Raw genomic sequence first — 16,121 nt, forward strand, 5'->3', positions numbered from 1 at the left:
TTTCTTTCATTCATATTCAAATTCAATGGATTCATACAGCCATTTTCAGGTAAATTGGGTAAAGTGTAATTTGTGAAGTGGGACACACATTTTCATGTAGTTTGTGCTTGGATAATACCATTGCTTACAACAGGGTATTGTAAATATGTATATATATAAAAATTTTACATTTATCAAAACAAACACATTCTTGGATTAATGATGATGGTGATCATGATGATGATGATGATGATGTTTCATGCTCAGCTCTGTGTTCCTTTTTAAATGTATTATATTTTATTTAATAGGATGTCCCACTTTTACTGAATTTACTGTCCTGTTTATCTGTTAACATAAATTAGGACTGTAACAAAACTTTATAGGCTACTTTTTTAAAAAACCGAACAAAGAAACTTGCACGTAATTGCATGAAACGGAATTATCACATGAACAGGTGTAATAAAATTGTAGATTTTATTGTAATTGTAGGTGTAATTGAATTGTAAACAGGTGTAATTGAATTGTAGATTGAAATAGTTTATATTAGAATTTAAACTTTAGCCATTTGATTAGACTTAAACCATGTACAGCCACAGAACATGTGTTTCTCAGACATTCCAGCTCTTGAGTAGTGACCACGCCCACATGATGTACATTTGACCAATCAGTGGAGTTAAACTCAGCGCTGAAGAGAGAACTGTCTTTACTGCACTTTTTTTTTCTCTCCTCACCGCAACCTCTTTCTCTCGTGTACTTTCAAGCTGCCGGCGTTTGGCATCTCAAATGATCACGTGGTCTCTGACAATGACACACCAGAGACATAAATACCGCTGTATTTAAGCAGTGCTGCTCCATTCCACTCATTCTAAGTATCAAAGCACGATTGAGAGGAAGCATGGAGACAACGAAGCTTTTCGTTTATTTGTTGACAGTTTCGGCATTCCTCTTGCAGGGTAAGACATTTATTTATTTATTTATCTATCTATCAATAGGTCAACGAAAAAAAAAAGAAAAAAAAAGATTGAGTTTATAGAGTTCCCTGCTCAAACCAGAGATTTATTCAAAGATCCAGACAAAGACCTGTCAGTCCAAGAACCAGGTATCCTAAATATTAATGAACCAAAATGATATTTAATACTATTTAATACTTTCTTTTTAATATTTAATTTTTTTTTTTTTTTTTTTTTTTTTGTAAATTTGTCAAGTTGTTATGTCAATGCAAATCAAATTAAACACACTTTGAGTGTCTTTGTCTTAACACCGGTTGGCAGGATAAACGCTATCATTTTTTTTTTAAAATAAGATTTTTGTTTGTATTTCACTGTATTCCTTTCTTTATCCCCCTTTATCATTTTAAACAGCTATAATCTATTATAACCATCTTAATTTGAGCCATCAAGACATCTAGTATTTACAAGAAACATCTAAATAAATGTAAGGATTAGGAGGATTTGGGCTTCCCAATTTTAAATATTATTATTTAATATTATATAAAATTATAATATTATTATAGCTAATTTAAATACTTTAGCATGCTGGAGAAAGTTGGGTTCGGTGGAGTTAGGTGATAAGCCAGAATGGTTAACAATTGAAAAAGCTTCTTGTAATAAGACTTCTTTATCTTTAAAGTATCAACGGGAAACAGTTATTTATGTCTAACTTAAAGGTAGGGTAGGTAGGAATTTTATAAAAAACTTTTTTCCAAATTTGTTTAAACTTTCTATATATATCAATACATAATTAAAATGTAAGTACTCTGAAAAAAAAGAGTATAAAAATCGAGTGACTCTAGACCGTTTAATCTGCATTAAACAGCTCATTATTTCCATTCGGGACGAAACAAAGGATTGGCTTAGGCGACTGTCACTCTCTCGCAACCATGGCAACCACCCTTTTGCCACAGGATCTGCCCACTCGCGCGAACCCGTTTGATTTGAGGAATTCAAGTGGCACGGAACCTAGGAATAGCAAAACAATGGCGAGAAAGAGCAATCAAAATTCACAATACCGGCATATGCAGTTAGCGAAGGCAAACAAGGCAAAAAAAGGAAGACAGTACAATGAAACAAAGAAATAAAACGCGTGTCAATATCCTCGGACCCTATAGTTGCACGGCCTCTTGCACGACCTCCTCTGCTTCGCCCTCAACCCCGGACCTGTCCTCGAGCTGACGATGCGGTACTTTTCTCTGGAGTGTAGTCCTCATCAGAGTCAACAATGCTTTCATCATGGAAACTCTTACATGCAGAACACCATATATGTTATGAATCTTACACGAAATTCATCTTCATCACAGTGTAACTGATGGTAATGGAAAAACGTGTATCAATACAACCTGTTTTTAGCTTTGCCTTATAGATATAACTAGCTCGTTAGCGAATCAAAAAATATATATTTTAAACTTTACCAATATCAATATGCTAGCTTGATAGTGAGAACCAAAATACATCTTATTTGTTTATATTCATAATGATAAAGTTAGATTTTTTTATTACATGTGATTCTGACATGATGTCACTGCATGCACTGCGCTCCTTCCTCTCCGCTCGTCTCAGGTAAATAATGCGTCTTCCAGCTCAGCGGTCGGAGTCGCGCGTTCATGTGTTTTGGGGGCGTGGCTTTGGAAGGAGCCCAGAAGGGAGGGGGTGGAGTGAATGGAAATAATGAGCTGTCTTTAAAACAGTCGTGAGAGGTCTACAGACACTCGATTTTTATACTTTCTTTTTCAGAGTACTTACATTTTTTTTTTTTTTTTTTTTTTTTTTTTTTTATATTCTTTTTATTAAACATTTTCGTTATTTCAAACAAAACATATTAGAACCCAAAAAAAAAAAAAAAAAAAAAAAAAAAAAAAAAATTAAATTACATACAGCATCTCATCATATGATTGTACCTACATTTTATCCAGTTTGTGTTTATGACCTTTTAATCTTCAAACATTTTAGAATATTCTCCCATTTTTTAAACATGTGCGATTTACCATTGAGACAATACCTCAATCTTTCTAGAGTTACAACTTCTGATATCAGAGATTTCCACATCTGATTAGAGGGGGCATCGCTACTAACCCATTTGATCATTATAGCCTTTCGAGCCAGCATTAAGAGAAACTGAACAGTCTCTTTGTGAGCTCTCAGAGGGTCAGGTATAAGCCCCAGTAGGCACATGAGTGGGCTGAGTGGGGCTGTCTGTCCAATCACCAAACTGATTTCCCTGCATATTGCCTGCCAAAATACCTTGATGTTCTTGCACTCCCAAAGACAGTGATATCTAGTGCCCTTAGCTGCGTTACATTTAGGACAGTTCGGAGAAACACCTGGAGTGTACTTGCTGTATATATAAGGTGATATGTAAACATTATGCAGAATATTGAACTGCATTTCTTTGTATCTATTACAGATTGATATTCTGGAGGGCAGTTTTACTATTTCCTCCCACGACTCAGAGTCAATTGACATTTTAAGCAACATATTCCAAGTTGTTCGTAAGTGTTTCAGTTTGTCTACTGTTAGAGACTGTAGCTCAGAGTAGAATCTAGACACAAAACGTCCACGTTTCTGACAGTCCAATAGAGTTTTTTCAAGCAAGTAACAGTTCGTTGGTAGCTCCAGGGATCCAGTCTTTGATTTTACGTAGTGCCTGATCTGGAGATACTTGTAGAAATCTTTGGCAGGTATATTATATTGAGATCTTATATCTTCAAATGTTTTGAATTTACCTTTGTCCCACAGATCATACATTCTCCTAATACCAGCTTCTTGCCAAGACTTGAGATTGAGACCAGCGCCCTCTGCTGTTAAATCTGGGATATCTACCAGAATTGTAAGAAAGTTAAGAGCCTGAGACTTCCCAAATAATTTCTTTAAAATACTCCATGTCTTGATAACATTATTAATTAGGTAATTGTCTTTAACAGCGGGTGGCAGTTCTCTTGCCCGTTTATCTAATAAGTTTATAAGACAGAAGGGTTGGCTAATTACTTTTTCAATCTCAAGCCAAGGTGTCACATCATGTTCAGTTGCCCACACTGAAACAATTCTAGCATGAATAGACAGTACATAATTCTCAATCTTTGGTAAGCCCCACCCACCCTGTTGTTTTGGAAGTTGTAAAATATCCATTTTAATCTTAGGTTTTCTGCCTGCCCAGATAAAGTCTGATATCAATTTATTAATGTCCTTAAGATAATTTGGGTTCAAAAACACAAAAAGCATTGACACTGGATAAGAAATTTTTGGAAGTAGTACCATTTTAGTAAGGTTAATCCTACCAAGCATTGATAAAGGAAGCTTTTTCCAACTTGTAACTTTTTCTTTTATGTGACTAATTAAAGGATTGATATTTTCCGCATACAGCTGACCAACTTTGGGTGTGATTTTTATTCCTAGATACTTAAATCCTTTAGGCGACCAGCGGAAGGGTTTAACATAAGCAGGCTCAACCTGACCACTGTTTGTTAAAGGCATTATTTCTGACTTTTCAAAATTGACCTTATACCCTGATATTTGTCCAAATTCTTTAATACAGTCAATCAATGCTGGAATTGATTTATCGGGATCTGTTAAAGTTAAAAGAATATCATCGGCATATAATAAAATTTTGTGCTGTTTTGTTCCTATTAAAGTTCCTTCTATATTTATATTCTGTCTGACGGCTATCGCAAGCGGCTCTATAGCCAAGGAAAACAGCAAAGGTGATAAAGGACTGCCCTGAGCAGTACCACGTGTGAGTTTAAATGGTGTGGATAAAAGACCATTTGTCAGGACAGAGCCTACAGGCATCTTATACAAGATCTTCACCCAATCTATAAAAGTGGATTTAAAACCAAATCTTCTTAACACTTCGAACATGTAGTCCAGTTCAACACGGTCGAAAGCTTTTTCGGCGTCCATTGAAACAATGGCGCCGGGTATTTGATGATGATTGAGATGACTGATAATATTAATCAAGCGTCTTGTATTGTTTGAGGACAAACGACCCTTAATAAATCCAGTCTGGTCTGTGCTTACTATGTCTGATACAACCCGCTCTAATCTATTGGCCAACACCTTTGACAATATTTTCATGTCTACTCCTAGCAAGCTTATCGGCCGATAGGAAGAAGGCAGTTCTGGGTCTTTATCTTTTTTTGGTATTACTGTTATATTGGCAATATACATAGTCCCCGGAAGATTTGAGTGTTCAAAAGATGCATTAAATACTCTCTGTAATAATTTATTAATCTTGCCTTTCAAAACCTTAAAAAACTCAACAGGATATCCGTCAGCTCCAGGGCATTTGCCCGATTGGAGTGATGAAATGGCTGTATCAATTTCTAACAATGTAATGGGACCTTCCAGTAAGTTAGCCTGGTCTTCGGTTAGTCGTGGTATATTCAAGCTGTTTAAAAAGTAGCAATCTTTTAATTTGTCACAGTCAGTCTCAGAACTATACAATTCCTCATAAAATTGTCTAAAACACTCATTAATGTGCTTATTATCCATATGGCGCTGACCATTCTCATCCTTAACTGCCGAGATAAAGAATTTAGGGGGAGCATTGTTTGCCAACCTCGCCAAGAATTTGTTTGGTTTATTGCCAAATTCGAATAGTCTTTGTTGTGCAAATAACATATCCTTCTCAGCTTTCCTTGTCACTAAGTCACTTAACATATACCTGGATGTCTTTAATTCCTTAAGGACTTCATCTGATTTTGATGCATAATATTCTTCTTCCAGTTTTTTAATTTTTATTTCAAGGTTATTTTGTAATATTATTCGTTCCTTCTTTTTACAGCTTGTGTATGAGATTATAACCCCTCTCATGTAGGCTTTATAAGCATCCCATACCATTCTAGGGTCAGCGTCCTCTTTGTCATTGAAGTTTAGATACAAATCTGTCTGTTCTTCTAAAAGTTTAATAAAATTGTCATCAAAAAGTAATAGCCTGTTTAACTTCCAATAAATAGTTTGCTTTAGTGGTCTGGGCGGTTGCATCTCTAAGCTAACAGGAGCGTGGTCAGAAATGGCAATAACTCCTATATCTGACTTCTCCACTAGATGGGCCAAATGCCTTGAGATGAATATATAGTCAATGCGGGACATTGATGAATGAGGTAAGGAGTGAAAGGTAAAGCTTTGTGTTGAAGGGTTTAAATGCCTCCAAATATCTAGCAGGCCGATTTCCTCTAATACATTTTTAAGCGACCTTGCTGTTTTAGACTGACTGTTCTGAGCTGGGCTCCTGTCCAAAAAAGGACAAAGAGAGCAATTAAAATCGCCTCCTATCAAAATGTTTGATGAGTCCATCTCAACAAGCCGATCAAAAAGCAAGGCAGAAAAAACATCATCATTTACGTTAGGACTATAAATGCTACCCAGCAAAATAATTTCACCATAAAGCATTCCTTTGGTTAAAACGATTCTCCCCTCTGTATCTTTATATGTGTCTATAACAACAAACGGCAAGTTTTTATGTATCAATATTATTACCCCCCTCTTACTTGTTGAGTAAGATGAAAAATAAACCTGACCAACCCACTCCCGGAGATATTTCTTATGTTCATTGTCACTGAGATGTGTTTCCTGTAAAAAGGCTATTTGGATTTTGTCCTTTTTTAGACTGTTTAGGATAGCTTTCCTTTTCACTGGATTGTTGGATCCCTTAACATTCCAAGTACGAATTCTAATACTCATTACTAAATATAATATACTTTATGTACTTAATGCTGTATTCAGAAAGGTAAAAATAAGTAAGTTTAGTCCAATCCCAACGTTTAACTCTGCCTGTGCTGATAAAGAAAACGTAAAAAAAAAAAAAAAAAAAAAACCCAAGCAAAAACAAAACACACAGCTTGGAGTAAGGAACAATAACCTAAATGTCCACCAACCTACTAAAAGGTAGAAGATACAAAAACCAAGAACAAACTTCGTCATACTCTTATTAAGGAGTATCCAACTGGGGTCTTAGCGAGCCAGAAAAAGGATTGCAAAGAAAAAAAATAAAACAAAAAACCTTCCCAACTGGGTCGTTGGTCAATGTAACAAGCCATGTGATAACACTAATTAAAACGTACATTTAAACAGCGATGGTTTGAGTGTCTTAACCCACAACATAAAATAACAGAGAATGAGGTCCAGTATTTGTCAAAGCACTCGTTTAAACGCTTTTTAAGTTCTGTCATTTGTCATCGGAGCTTCTTAATAGCCAGACGTTGCTTTACCGGAACACAGGCAAAGTTATTTACCTGTGTCTTATCTCTCAGTCAGTCCTTTAATGTAGTTGTTGACGTCTTTCATGTTAGAAAGTGTTTTTGTAGTCCCATCCTGCTGAAAGATCCGTATTACGGCCGGGTACACAAAAGCGTATCTGATGCCCACTTCCCGTAACCTCCGCCGAGCGTTTGCCGACTCTTGCCTCTTCTTGATCACTTCAGCCGAAAAGTCTTGGTAGAAGGACACATCCTGACCGTCCACTGTCAGCCTGCCTTTGTTCCTCGCTGCATTAAGGATCTTCTGTTTATCGGTATAATTGTGTAATCTCACTAGGACCGCTCGAGAGCCGCTTTTCTCTCCTCCTCCAAGCGCGGGTCCCGTGCGATGGGCTCTCTCAATCTTGACCCTGTCCTGCTGCATATCCAAAACTTCAGGAATCCATTTCTCAAAAAGCGTAACTGGATCTTCACCCTCAAAGCCAGCCTTAAGCCCTGTGATCTTAATATTTTGGCGACGACTTTGATTCTCATAATTATCAAGGCGTTCCAGTGCTTTTTTGAGAGCATTTTCCAAAGATTCCAGTCTCGGCTCAGTAACCGTTGACGCGTCCTCAAGATCAGATACGCGCTGTTCTACAGCCGTCACTCTTTCCAAAATGCCGTCCAACTTCTGAGACAGTTCCGTAACTGGTTTAACAACAGCAGCAAGTTTGGTGTCTAGCATCTCAGCGATGTTGGTGGTCACTCTCTCGACTAATATATCATCTCTTTGGAGATTGACGTCCTCCGGCTCCGCTTCACATTCTATAGCCGCCTGCTCCGTATCACGCGCATCCTCTTCGTGTTCAGTGTCAATTTGGCTAGCAACAGATGTCACGTTAGCAGTGCTATTAGCATTAGCCTTGTTAGCCGTTTTCTTTCGTCCGTCTCTCTTCTTACTCGATGCGGGCGGTGCAAAAAAATTATCCAGGGACATTTTGACACTTATTAGAGCTGTTGTGGTGAATCACACGGCGAAATTGTTTCTTCAAATAGTTATTTTACGTCAACCCAGTGGGGAGGCGAAGAAAGTGCGTCTATCTAGTTGCAAGCATCACGTGATCCCCCAGAGTACTTACATTTTAATTATGTATTGATATATAAATAAAGTTTAAACAAATTTGGAAAATAAGTTTTTTAGACAATTCCTACCTTTAATTGAAGTGTGGAAACAAATTAAGGTATAGCTTATTTGAAAATTCCTGACATATTTGTGGATACTCCAATTTGTAGTAATCATGCTTTTCCTCCAGGGTTACATAAGCTTTTTTGTCAGTGGAAACACATGGAAACAGTTCCGGATATTTATATATGTAGCTCTTTTGAACAGCTAAAACAAAACTCTGCTCTTGTTTCTCCACATTTTTTCCGTTATTTGTGAGTTAGAGACTTTGTTAGAAAGCACATTCCAGACTTTGACGTTTTGAATTTGAATCCCAACTCAGAGAGAATTGCTCATGTCCCATGAGTGGTAGTGTGTCAAAATTGAACACTAGAAAAGGTGGACAAAACAGAGAAAATAAAACATGACTGAGAAGAGGAAATTGGTTTTAATATTCATGAAAAACATGTGGGATGAGTGCTTGAGAAATTGTGAAGGCCAGACACAATTCAGTTCAGGTCAAAACCTTATTAAATGTATCCCACGATTTATCTGTAAAATGTCAAAAGGCCCCTTGTTTTATTCTTTATGGTCATGTAGTAAAATTCAGTAATTTTGGTAATGTATATTTCACTTTCTGAAGCGCATTCTATTGATCTGGAGCCTCAGTCTTGCATTGGACTTTTAGGAGCAGAGAATGCTTCTTGTAATAAGTATCAGACAAAGGCCATTTCACTGTGTGTGATGATGCTTGCAAACATATTTAAAAGCTGCAAGTATCTATCTAAAAGTAGCATGTACAATGCTTACTCATCCCGCTTACGTTTGATGAGTTATTTATCCTGTATATATAGTTACTGGTTTGGTGGCATTGTGCGTGTGTGTTATTTGTGTTTTTACGCTGCTTGTTTGATCTGAAGAGAAACATTTTTATAGCACTTCCTCTTTTATTATTTTGGATGTTTGTCATAGACATTACATCATTTTCTGTTCATTTTTTCTCCAGGTGTGTGTGGTGTTGATACAGACAGAGTGTCAGTGATGGAGGGAGATTCAGTCACTATAAACACTGGTATTAAAACAAACCAACAAGAGAAGATTAGATGGTTTTTTAATAACACTTGCATCGCTCGAATCACTGGAAATCTCAGTGTTGTCTGTACAGATGTTCAGTGTAATGAAGATAGTAAAGTTAATAAAGTTACTGAGAGATTCAGAGGCAGACTGAAGCTGGATCATCAGACTGGATCTCTGACCATCATGAACATCAGAAACAGACACTCTGAAGAATATACACTACTGATCATCAGCGACAGCGACAGCGACAGTGAAAAGATCTTCAATGTTACTGTTCATGGTGAGTCATTATGTTTAAATCATATCATCATGTTTATTATATCAGTGACATTCAGAGGTTTTTCTCTTTATCTGCATCATTGAACTGAACTGAATCACTTTCAACTGTTTAGTTTTTCCACTGACGATCCATTAGTTTTTAACAGTTTGTTTTGTTCTCTTCGTTCCAGTTCTTTCCATCTGTTTAAATGCATTTATTATATCATACTCGTTTTCATACTTGTTTTTAGTTCACAATAAAGTGCAAAGAAATTGTAAATGTGTAAAAATCATAAAATGATCAGAAGTGTTTGCAAATCATTATACATATTTTAGATTTATAATGTGCTTATTTTGCAATATTATAATGTAGAAATGTATATTTTAATGTAGTAATGCATTAATTGTATAAACATGTATGTGTGTAATATATGTGCGGGTCTGTAAAAAGAAAATCCAGCAGAGTTGACATATAAACAGTAAATCTATACGAATAAAAACATCCTTAAAAACAAACTTGATAAAAAAAAAACGAATAAAAACAAACTTGATATTAAGCAATTTTGCAGTTCATTTTGTTTCTACTGAATTTGTCAAGATCCAGGAATTGAATACGCACAACTATTTTCGCACTTGTGGAGTTTTTTCCTCAAAAGATCCTCCAGCATCTGTTGGTTTGTGTTTCAGGTGTTTCTGCTGCTGAACGAGATCAAATGAGGAGAAAGACAGTGAAAGCGGGAGAATCTTTCACTTTAGATCCTGGTGTAAGAAACCCTGATGATTTGATGAAATGGTATTTTAAAGACATTCCCATCGCTGAAATCACTGGAGATCAGAGTCAGAACTGTACAGATGTTCAGTGTAAAGAGAGATTCAGAGGCAGACTGGAGCTGGATCATCAGACTGGATCTCTGACCATCACAAACACCAGAAACACAGACTCTGGACTCTATAAACTACAGATGAGCAGCTGCGGATTCAGGATCATTAGGAGCTTCTGTGTTTTGTGTCACTGCACGGTGAGTAGCATCTGCTCTTTAGAATTATAGCAACTTTGTGCCGGCCCAGATCTGGCACATGTGGAAAGAAGATCTGAGTGGAATGATGGTACTTGGGTGGACCTCCTGTTTGCCAGATCTGGGCCACAAGTAGGCCATAGCAATGCCACATGTCAGCCAAGAGCAAAGACATAAAACTACTGGACCTTATCTGAGCCACAAAATCTTTCTATATTATTTATCTCAGCATTAACAAGCCTGTTAACATGCAGAATCACTGAAGAGAAGAAGTGTGTGTGTGTGTGTGTGTGTGTGTGTGTGTGTGTGTGTGTGTGTGTGTGTGTGTGTGTGTGTGTGTGTGTGTGTGTGTGTGTGTGTGTGGTTTTAGGAATAGGGTTAGTGTAAGGGGAGAGAATACAGTTTGGACAGTATAAAAATCATTACGTCTATGGAGAGTACCCACAAAAGATAGCGAACCAGACGTGTGTGTGTGTGTGTGTGTGTGTGTGTGTGTGTGTGTGTGTGTGAGTGAGAGAGAGAGAGATTAATTCATTATTTCATAGGAGACCAGGTGAAAAACACAGATGAGGTAAAATACTTCACTATGTCTTTATAGAAATCGTATGGGATTCTCAGGAGAGTGCAACAAAACTCCATTCATTTTATCTGTTGTGAAATTGATTTTTAATGATAACTTATAAACCTTTAAAATACAGCCCTACTGTGAGCTATGGGTATTAATCGTTAATATTTGCTTTTGTTGAAGCCTTCATTCTGCATTATTTCAACTTATTTTCAAAAATAATCATGTTTAACAGCGGAATTTGTTATGATAAAACTACATTACCCATGATGCTGTACAGAAAATATTCCACCAATCAGGGAGTCGAAACAAGCCAAACGTGCCAAAATATCTCTTTAGCTCCGCCCACTTTCATGAATCTCCATGCGCTCTCAAATACTTCAATATTTGAATATACTGTATAAAAGCATTTCTGCTCTTCTGCTGTAAACTTTCACATGAATGAATGACGTTTCCATCAAAATGATCCGGAAATAAACATTCCAGACTGAATATTATTCACTGATTGGTGGCTGATTTGTTGATTTCATGAGTTTCTGACAGTTACTGCTGTTCATTTCTCTCTCTTTAATATCCTGCAATTTATTGTTTCCAGACGGACAAAGATCACGTGATCCGAGAGAATCCCAACAGGATCATTGTGAATCTGCAACATTAGTCCCATTGAGGAGAATCAGCAAAAACACACTTCAGCTGTTAACCTTTAACCTGAAATACTTTACATATTCATCATAAAACACTATTTACATGTTATGGAAATATTAACCTACTGGAAGCACATATAATTTAGGACATTTAGATGAACTTTACTTACATTATCTGACAGTTTCAGCTTATAAACCTGGAATAGATTAACATTTATCATTTATCATGCTTATTATAATAAGTGCCTTGTTTCAGACGATGGATTAGGTGTTTGTTGAAGGTTGAGAAGGAGTTCAGTGTTTCTGAAGTGAAGATTCTGATAGAGACTCATTATAATGGAAACACTCGGCGGCGCTTATTCACTGTAGTTACTTCATTATTATTCAATTCAGTAATAACATACTTATTATCTTGATACATCCATAGAACAAATGCTTTGTGATATCTATCTATAAACTACAGGAACGTCTATCTGTCTGTCTGTGTGTGTGTCTGTTATTCGCATATCTCTCGAACTGTTAGTCCGATGGATTTCAAACTCGACAGGTGTCTTGCTACGGGCACGAGTAAGTGCAGTGCCAAGTTTGACATTGTTTGGATGAGAAATGCAAAAGATATCGTTAAAAATACCAGTAAAAGAAGCACTTAGAAGGTTGTGGTTTAAAAATAAACACTCTGTCAGCTACACTGTTTACTTCTGAATATTATATTTTATTCACGGCCATCATTTGTAGTAACCATAGACTGTAAAAAATATGGACAAAGCGTCTGTGACGTCACCCATAGACTTTCTGAAGAACGGTTTTGAGGCCGTTTATGGCATAGACAGTATATAAACTGGACACAGCAACCCCACTGGATTCAACGGAGACAAGTGAAGCCAATTAGAAGCTTTCACTTCCTGGGGGTTGAGCATACTGTGCAGACTCAAGGCTTGTTCGACTTGAACCGGCGCGGCACAGACCGATCGGTGAATGACATCAAAGTACCGCGAGAGCGAATAGAAAGTTGACGGCTCCTTATGCTTTTGAATTGCTCTCGCGGTACTTTGATGTCATAAACCGATCGGTCTGTGCAGCGCCGGTTCAAGTCGAACAAGCCTTCAAACTGAGCTTGACGACGTAGATGTGACGTGAGCAAACCGTCTGTCTTTTAGTAGCTGTGCCAAGATAAATCTGAATCATTCCCTTCCGAAACTTGCAGAGACGGAGAGTGTGAGTATGAGCTGTCCATGAGCTAGGAGCAGGAGTAACTTTTAGTAGGTATTCTGATTAATTACTTTGTCATTTTGGCTCCACGTCCTCCTGATTGCCCGCGAGCTTCTCCTCCTGTCCATACGGTAATTTCCTACTGTGCGACAGAGATCGCGTGGTTATGACGCAATCTTTAGCCTATTTTTACAAAAACTGCTTCTACGGGGCCATAACGGAAGCTACAAGGTAATGAAGCCTTTTATACATTTTCGTGTTTCTTTAGAAAAAAATAATGGACAAATGGAGTCTTTAAACGCCTCAGATGTGAAATTATTCGCTGTCAAAGTGACGCCAAAATGAATGGGAGTCAATGGGATGCTAACAGCAGGTGGGGGTCATGCTGACGTATGTCAAAAATCTCTCGCGAGCGCAAGCCGCACGTGTCGGATTCTGCAGTCGAGAGCAGTTGCTCTCCACCGACTGCGCTGATCAAAAGCATGATGGGAAACGACTTGCTGACGACACAGCTTAATGCTCATTGGTTTAAACAACCGTGATGTATTGTTCTCTTTTAAAATGTTTGATTGTAAAACTTTATGTAACGTTTTGTAAAATGTTATGTGTGAATATTCCCAAACTATCTGACAGTGCGATCTCTTTGGGTTATGCAATTTAATTTTTATAAAAAAAATAAATAAATAAATAAAAACACATCTGTATTAAAGAAAAAAATATTGATAAACATGTATTTGGAATGGAATTAAATAACAAGTAGGCTACTTTGGGTGTCTTGTTCATTTAATTTATTTTCATATAAAAGCAACAGAACTTGAATTACATCCAGTTTATTAGCAACACTGTGCACGAGCGTGAATCCCGTGAATCCCGCGATATCCATCTTTGATCTCGCAGGTGTCAGATCCACTGCGAGAAGAGAGATCTGTCCGGCTTGCCTGCGCTTTTTTCACTCCTCCTCTCACTGCAGCCGCCTACTCTCGACTACATTTCAGGCGAGGCAAGGCGCATCCAGAGCCCGTCTACGGAGAGCCTGTCCACTCCCTATTAAGCCCTATTGTACCGAATTTTGGTTGTAGTACCACCAGAGTTCCACTGGGGGCGCTCGCCATGAGTGCAAAATGAATGGGAGTCAATGGGGCTAGACGGCTAAATTAGTCTCTTTCACCCGATTGCCGTTGAGAAATCTCAGATGTGATTGTAGATTTTGCAAGTTCAACATGGGTTTTAGGTCGAAAGTTGAATGAACGAGTACTTATGTCGTTTTGATTTCTTACAGGTTGAGTTGTTGTTGCCCATAACACGCTAGCATTCTGCTAATGACGTCAGCATTCTGACGTCATTGACATTTTGAAAGACTTTTTTAAAGCAAATAAGTGACTCTAAAAAATCTAACACCCAGCAATGTGTAATTTCTTTGCATCTCCTTTCGAATACAACATTCAAATTACTAGACAAAAAATTATATCCTGAGAAAAGTGGATTTTGAGGGGTATACCGCCATTGACCTCAATTCATTCTGCACTCGTCCTGTGAGCGCCCTCATATGGAATCAGAGTGGAACTGCAACCAGTTCAGAAGCCGGAAGTGTAGTGAGAGTGAAACTTCTCGCCATATTAGACATTCTCTGGCGCATCTCAAACAAGCCTATTGTCATGCAATGGATCTGGCCAATCGTAGAACAGCTGTGTCGTCATCAGCCCTTGTGCAGCCGCTCTTGAGAAGCTGGCTGCGCTGGCTGAGTTCTCCGGCTACTCTCGAATCGCCTTCGCGGTACTTCGGTGGCATACGTCACAGTCACGTGGCGTCTGCGCTGGATCAAGTCGGACAAAATTTCTAACCGGCATGCACTGCTTCAAGTCAGCCGCCGATCGGTCTGCGCAGAGCTGCATGAAGTCGAACAAGCCTCTTGGGAAATCTTAACCCCGCCCACCTTCTGTTCTGGCCAATCCAAATATGGGTAAAGGACACGAGTCCGGTTATTCTGCAAATGGAACAGCGCACGTCACTCTGCTCGCTCTGCTACTCCGGTTATCTCTGTAATATTTAGGCAACAATAAAAATAAATATGTTATAAAACACCATGCACTAACTCTTTTCGTTTTCATTTAAAGAAATCTTGAAACATTATAGCCACACAAATGTGGTTCAGGCAACGCGTATTGATTATATTCACTGCATAAAACGTATATATAACAAATAACAAAACGAAATATAAAACACAAACCTGCCTCTTTTCGTGTAAAAAAATTCTAACCTCTCCAAGTCAAAAATGTATAGTGACTGGTCACATCTAAATTTTTAAATTGGCCCAAGTGCAATTCTTGTTGCAATAGTCTGTTAACATTGGCTCAATGATAAATAATACGTCAGACTAATTGAAAAATTTAGATGTGACCAGTCACTAGAAATTCTTGACTTGGGGATGTAATTTTTTTTTACAGTGTAATATAAAAATATTAAACATTTTAATATGGTCAGGCAATATGTGCATTTGTACTAAACAACAGATGTTGCAGTAAACAACATTACGGATCATCTTCGTTGTATTTAACCCTCCTGAGTCACATCCTGGGCCTTTATATATAATAGAACCATTATTCCTATGGATTTTAAACTTGACAGGTGTCTCGCTACAGGCATGAGTAAGTGCAGTGCCAAGTTTGACATTGTTTGGATTAGAAATGCAAAAAATATCGGTAAATATATAGGCCTTATTCGCAAACACCGGAAGTAGCTAACCGCGGCCATATTGTTGACATGACATCTGTCCTGCCCCTAGCCGCACGCAGGTTTGAGTTGAGGGGAGCAGTAGCTTAATGGCTTCATCTCGTCTGTATCAAGAGAAGATAAGCTTGACTGGTGTGGAGACCCATATCAAATAGACCCAATAGCCTTAAGTAAAGATTCGTCCTTATTGCCAGCTAACTTATCCGGATATTTATTACAATTTTACAGAGCTGCCAACTCTCACGCATTCATTTTCTCACGAAGCAAAGAGGGCACGGAGATAGACAGACTACAGAGCAGGTTACTTATG

General features: G+C 37.8%; 1 protein-coding gene across 1 annotated transcript; it reads left to right on the forward strand.

Moving 5' to 3' along the window:
• The first annotated feature begins 705 nt into the window (after nucleotides 1-705).
• Nucleotides 706-12,350, forward strand: LOC311279728 (uncharacterized protein). Its single transcript, XM_084391421.1, has 4 exons — nucleotides 706-932; nucleotides 9,319-9,669; nucleotides 10,335-10,666; nucleotides 11,824-12,350. The coding sequence occupies exons 1-4, from the start codon at nucleotides 875-877 to the stop codon at nucleotides 11,884-11,886; spliced, it is 804 nt and encodes a 267-aa protein (XP_084247547.1). The 5' UTR covers nucleotides 706-874; the 3' UTR covers nucleotides 11,887-12,350.
• The last annotated feature ends 3,771 nt before the right edge of the window (nucleotides 12,351-16,121 follow it).

This window comes from Rutilus rutilus (assembly GCF_951802725.1).
Source record: "Rutilus rutilus genome assembly, chromosome: 20".
NCBI lineage: Eukaryota > Metazoa > Chordata > Actinopteri > Cypriniformes > Leuciscidae > Rutilus > Rutilus rutilus.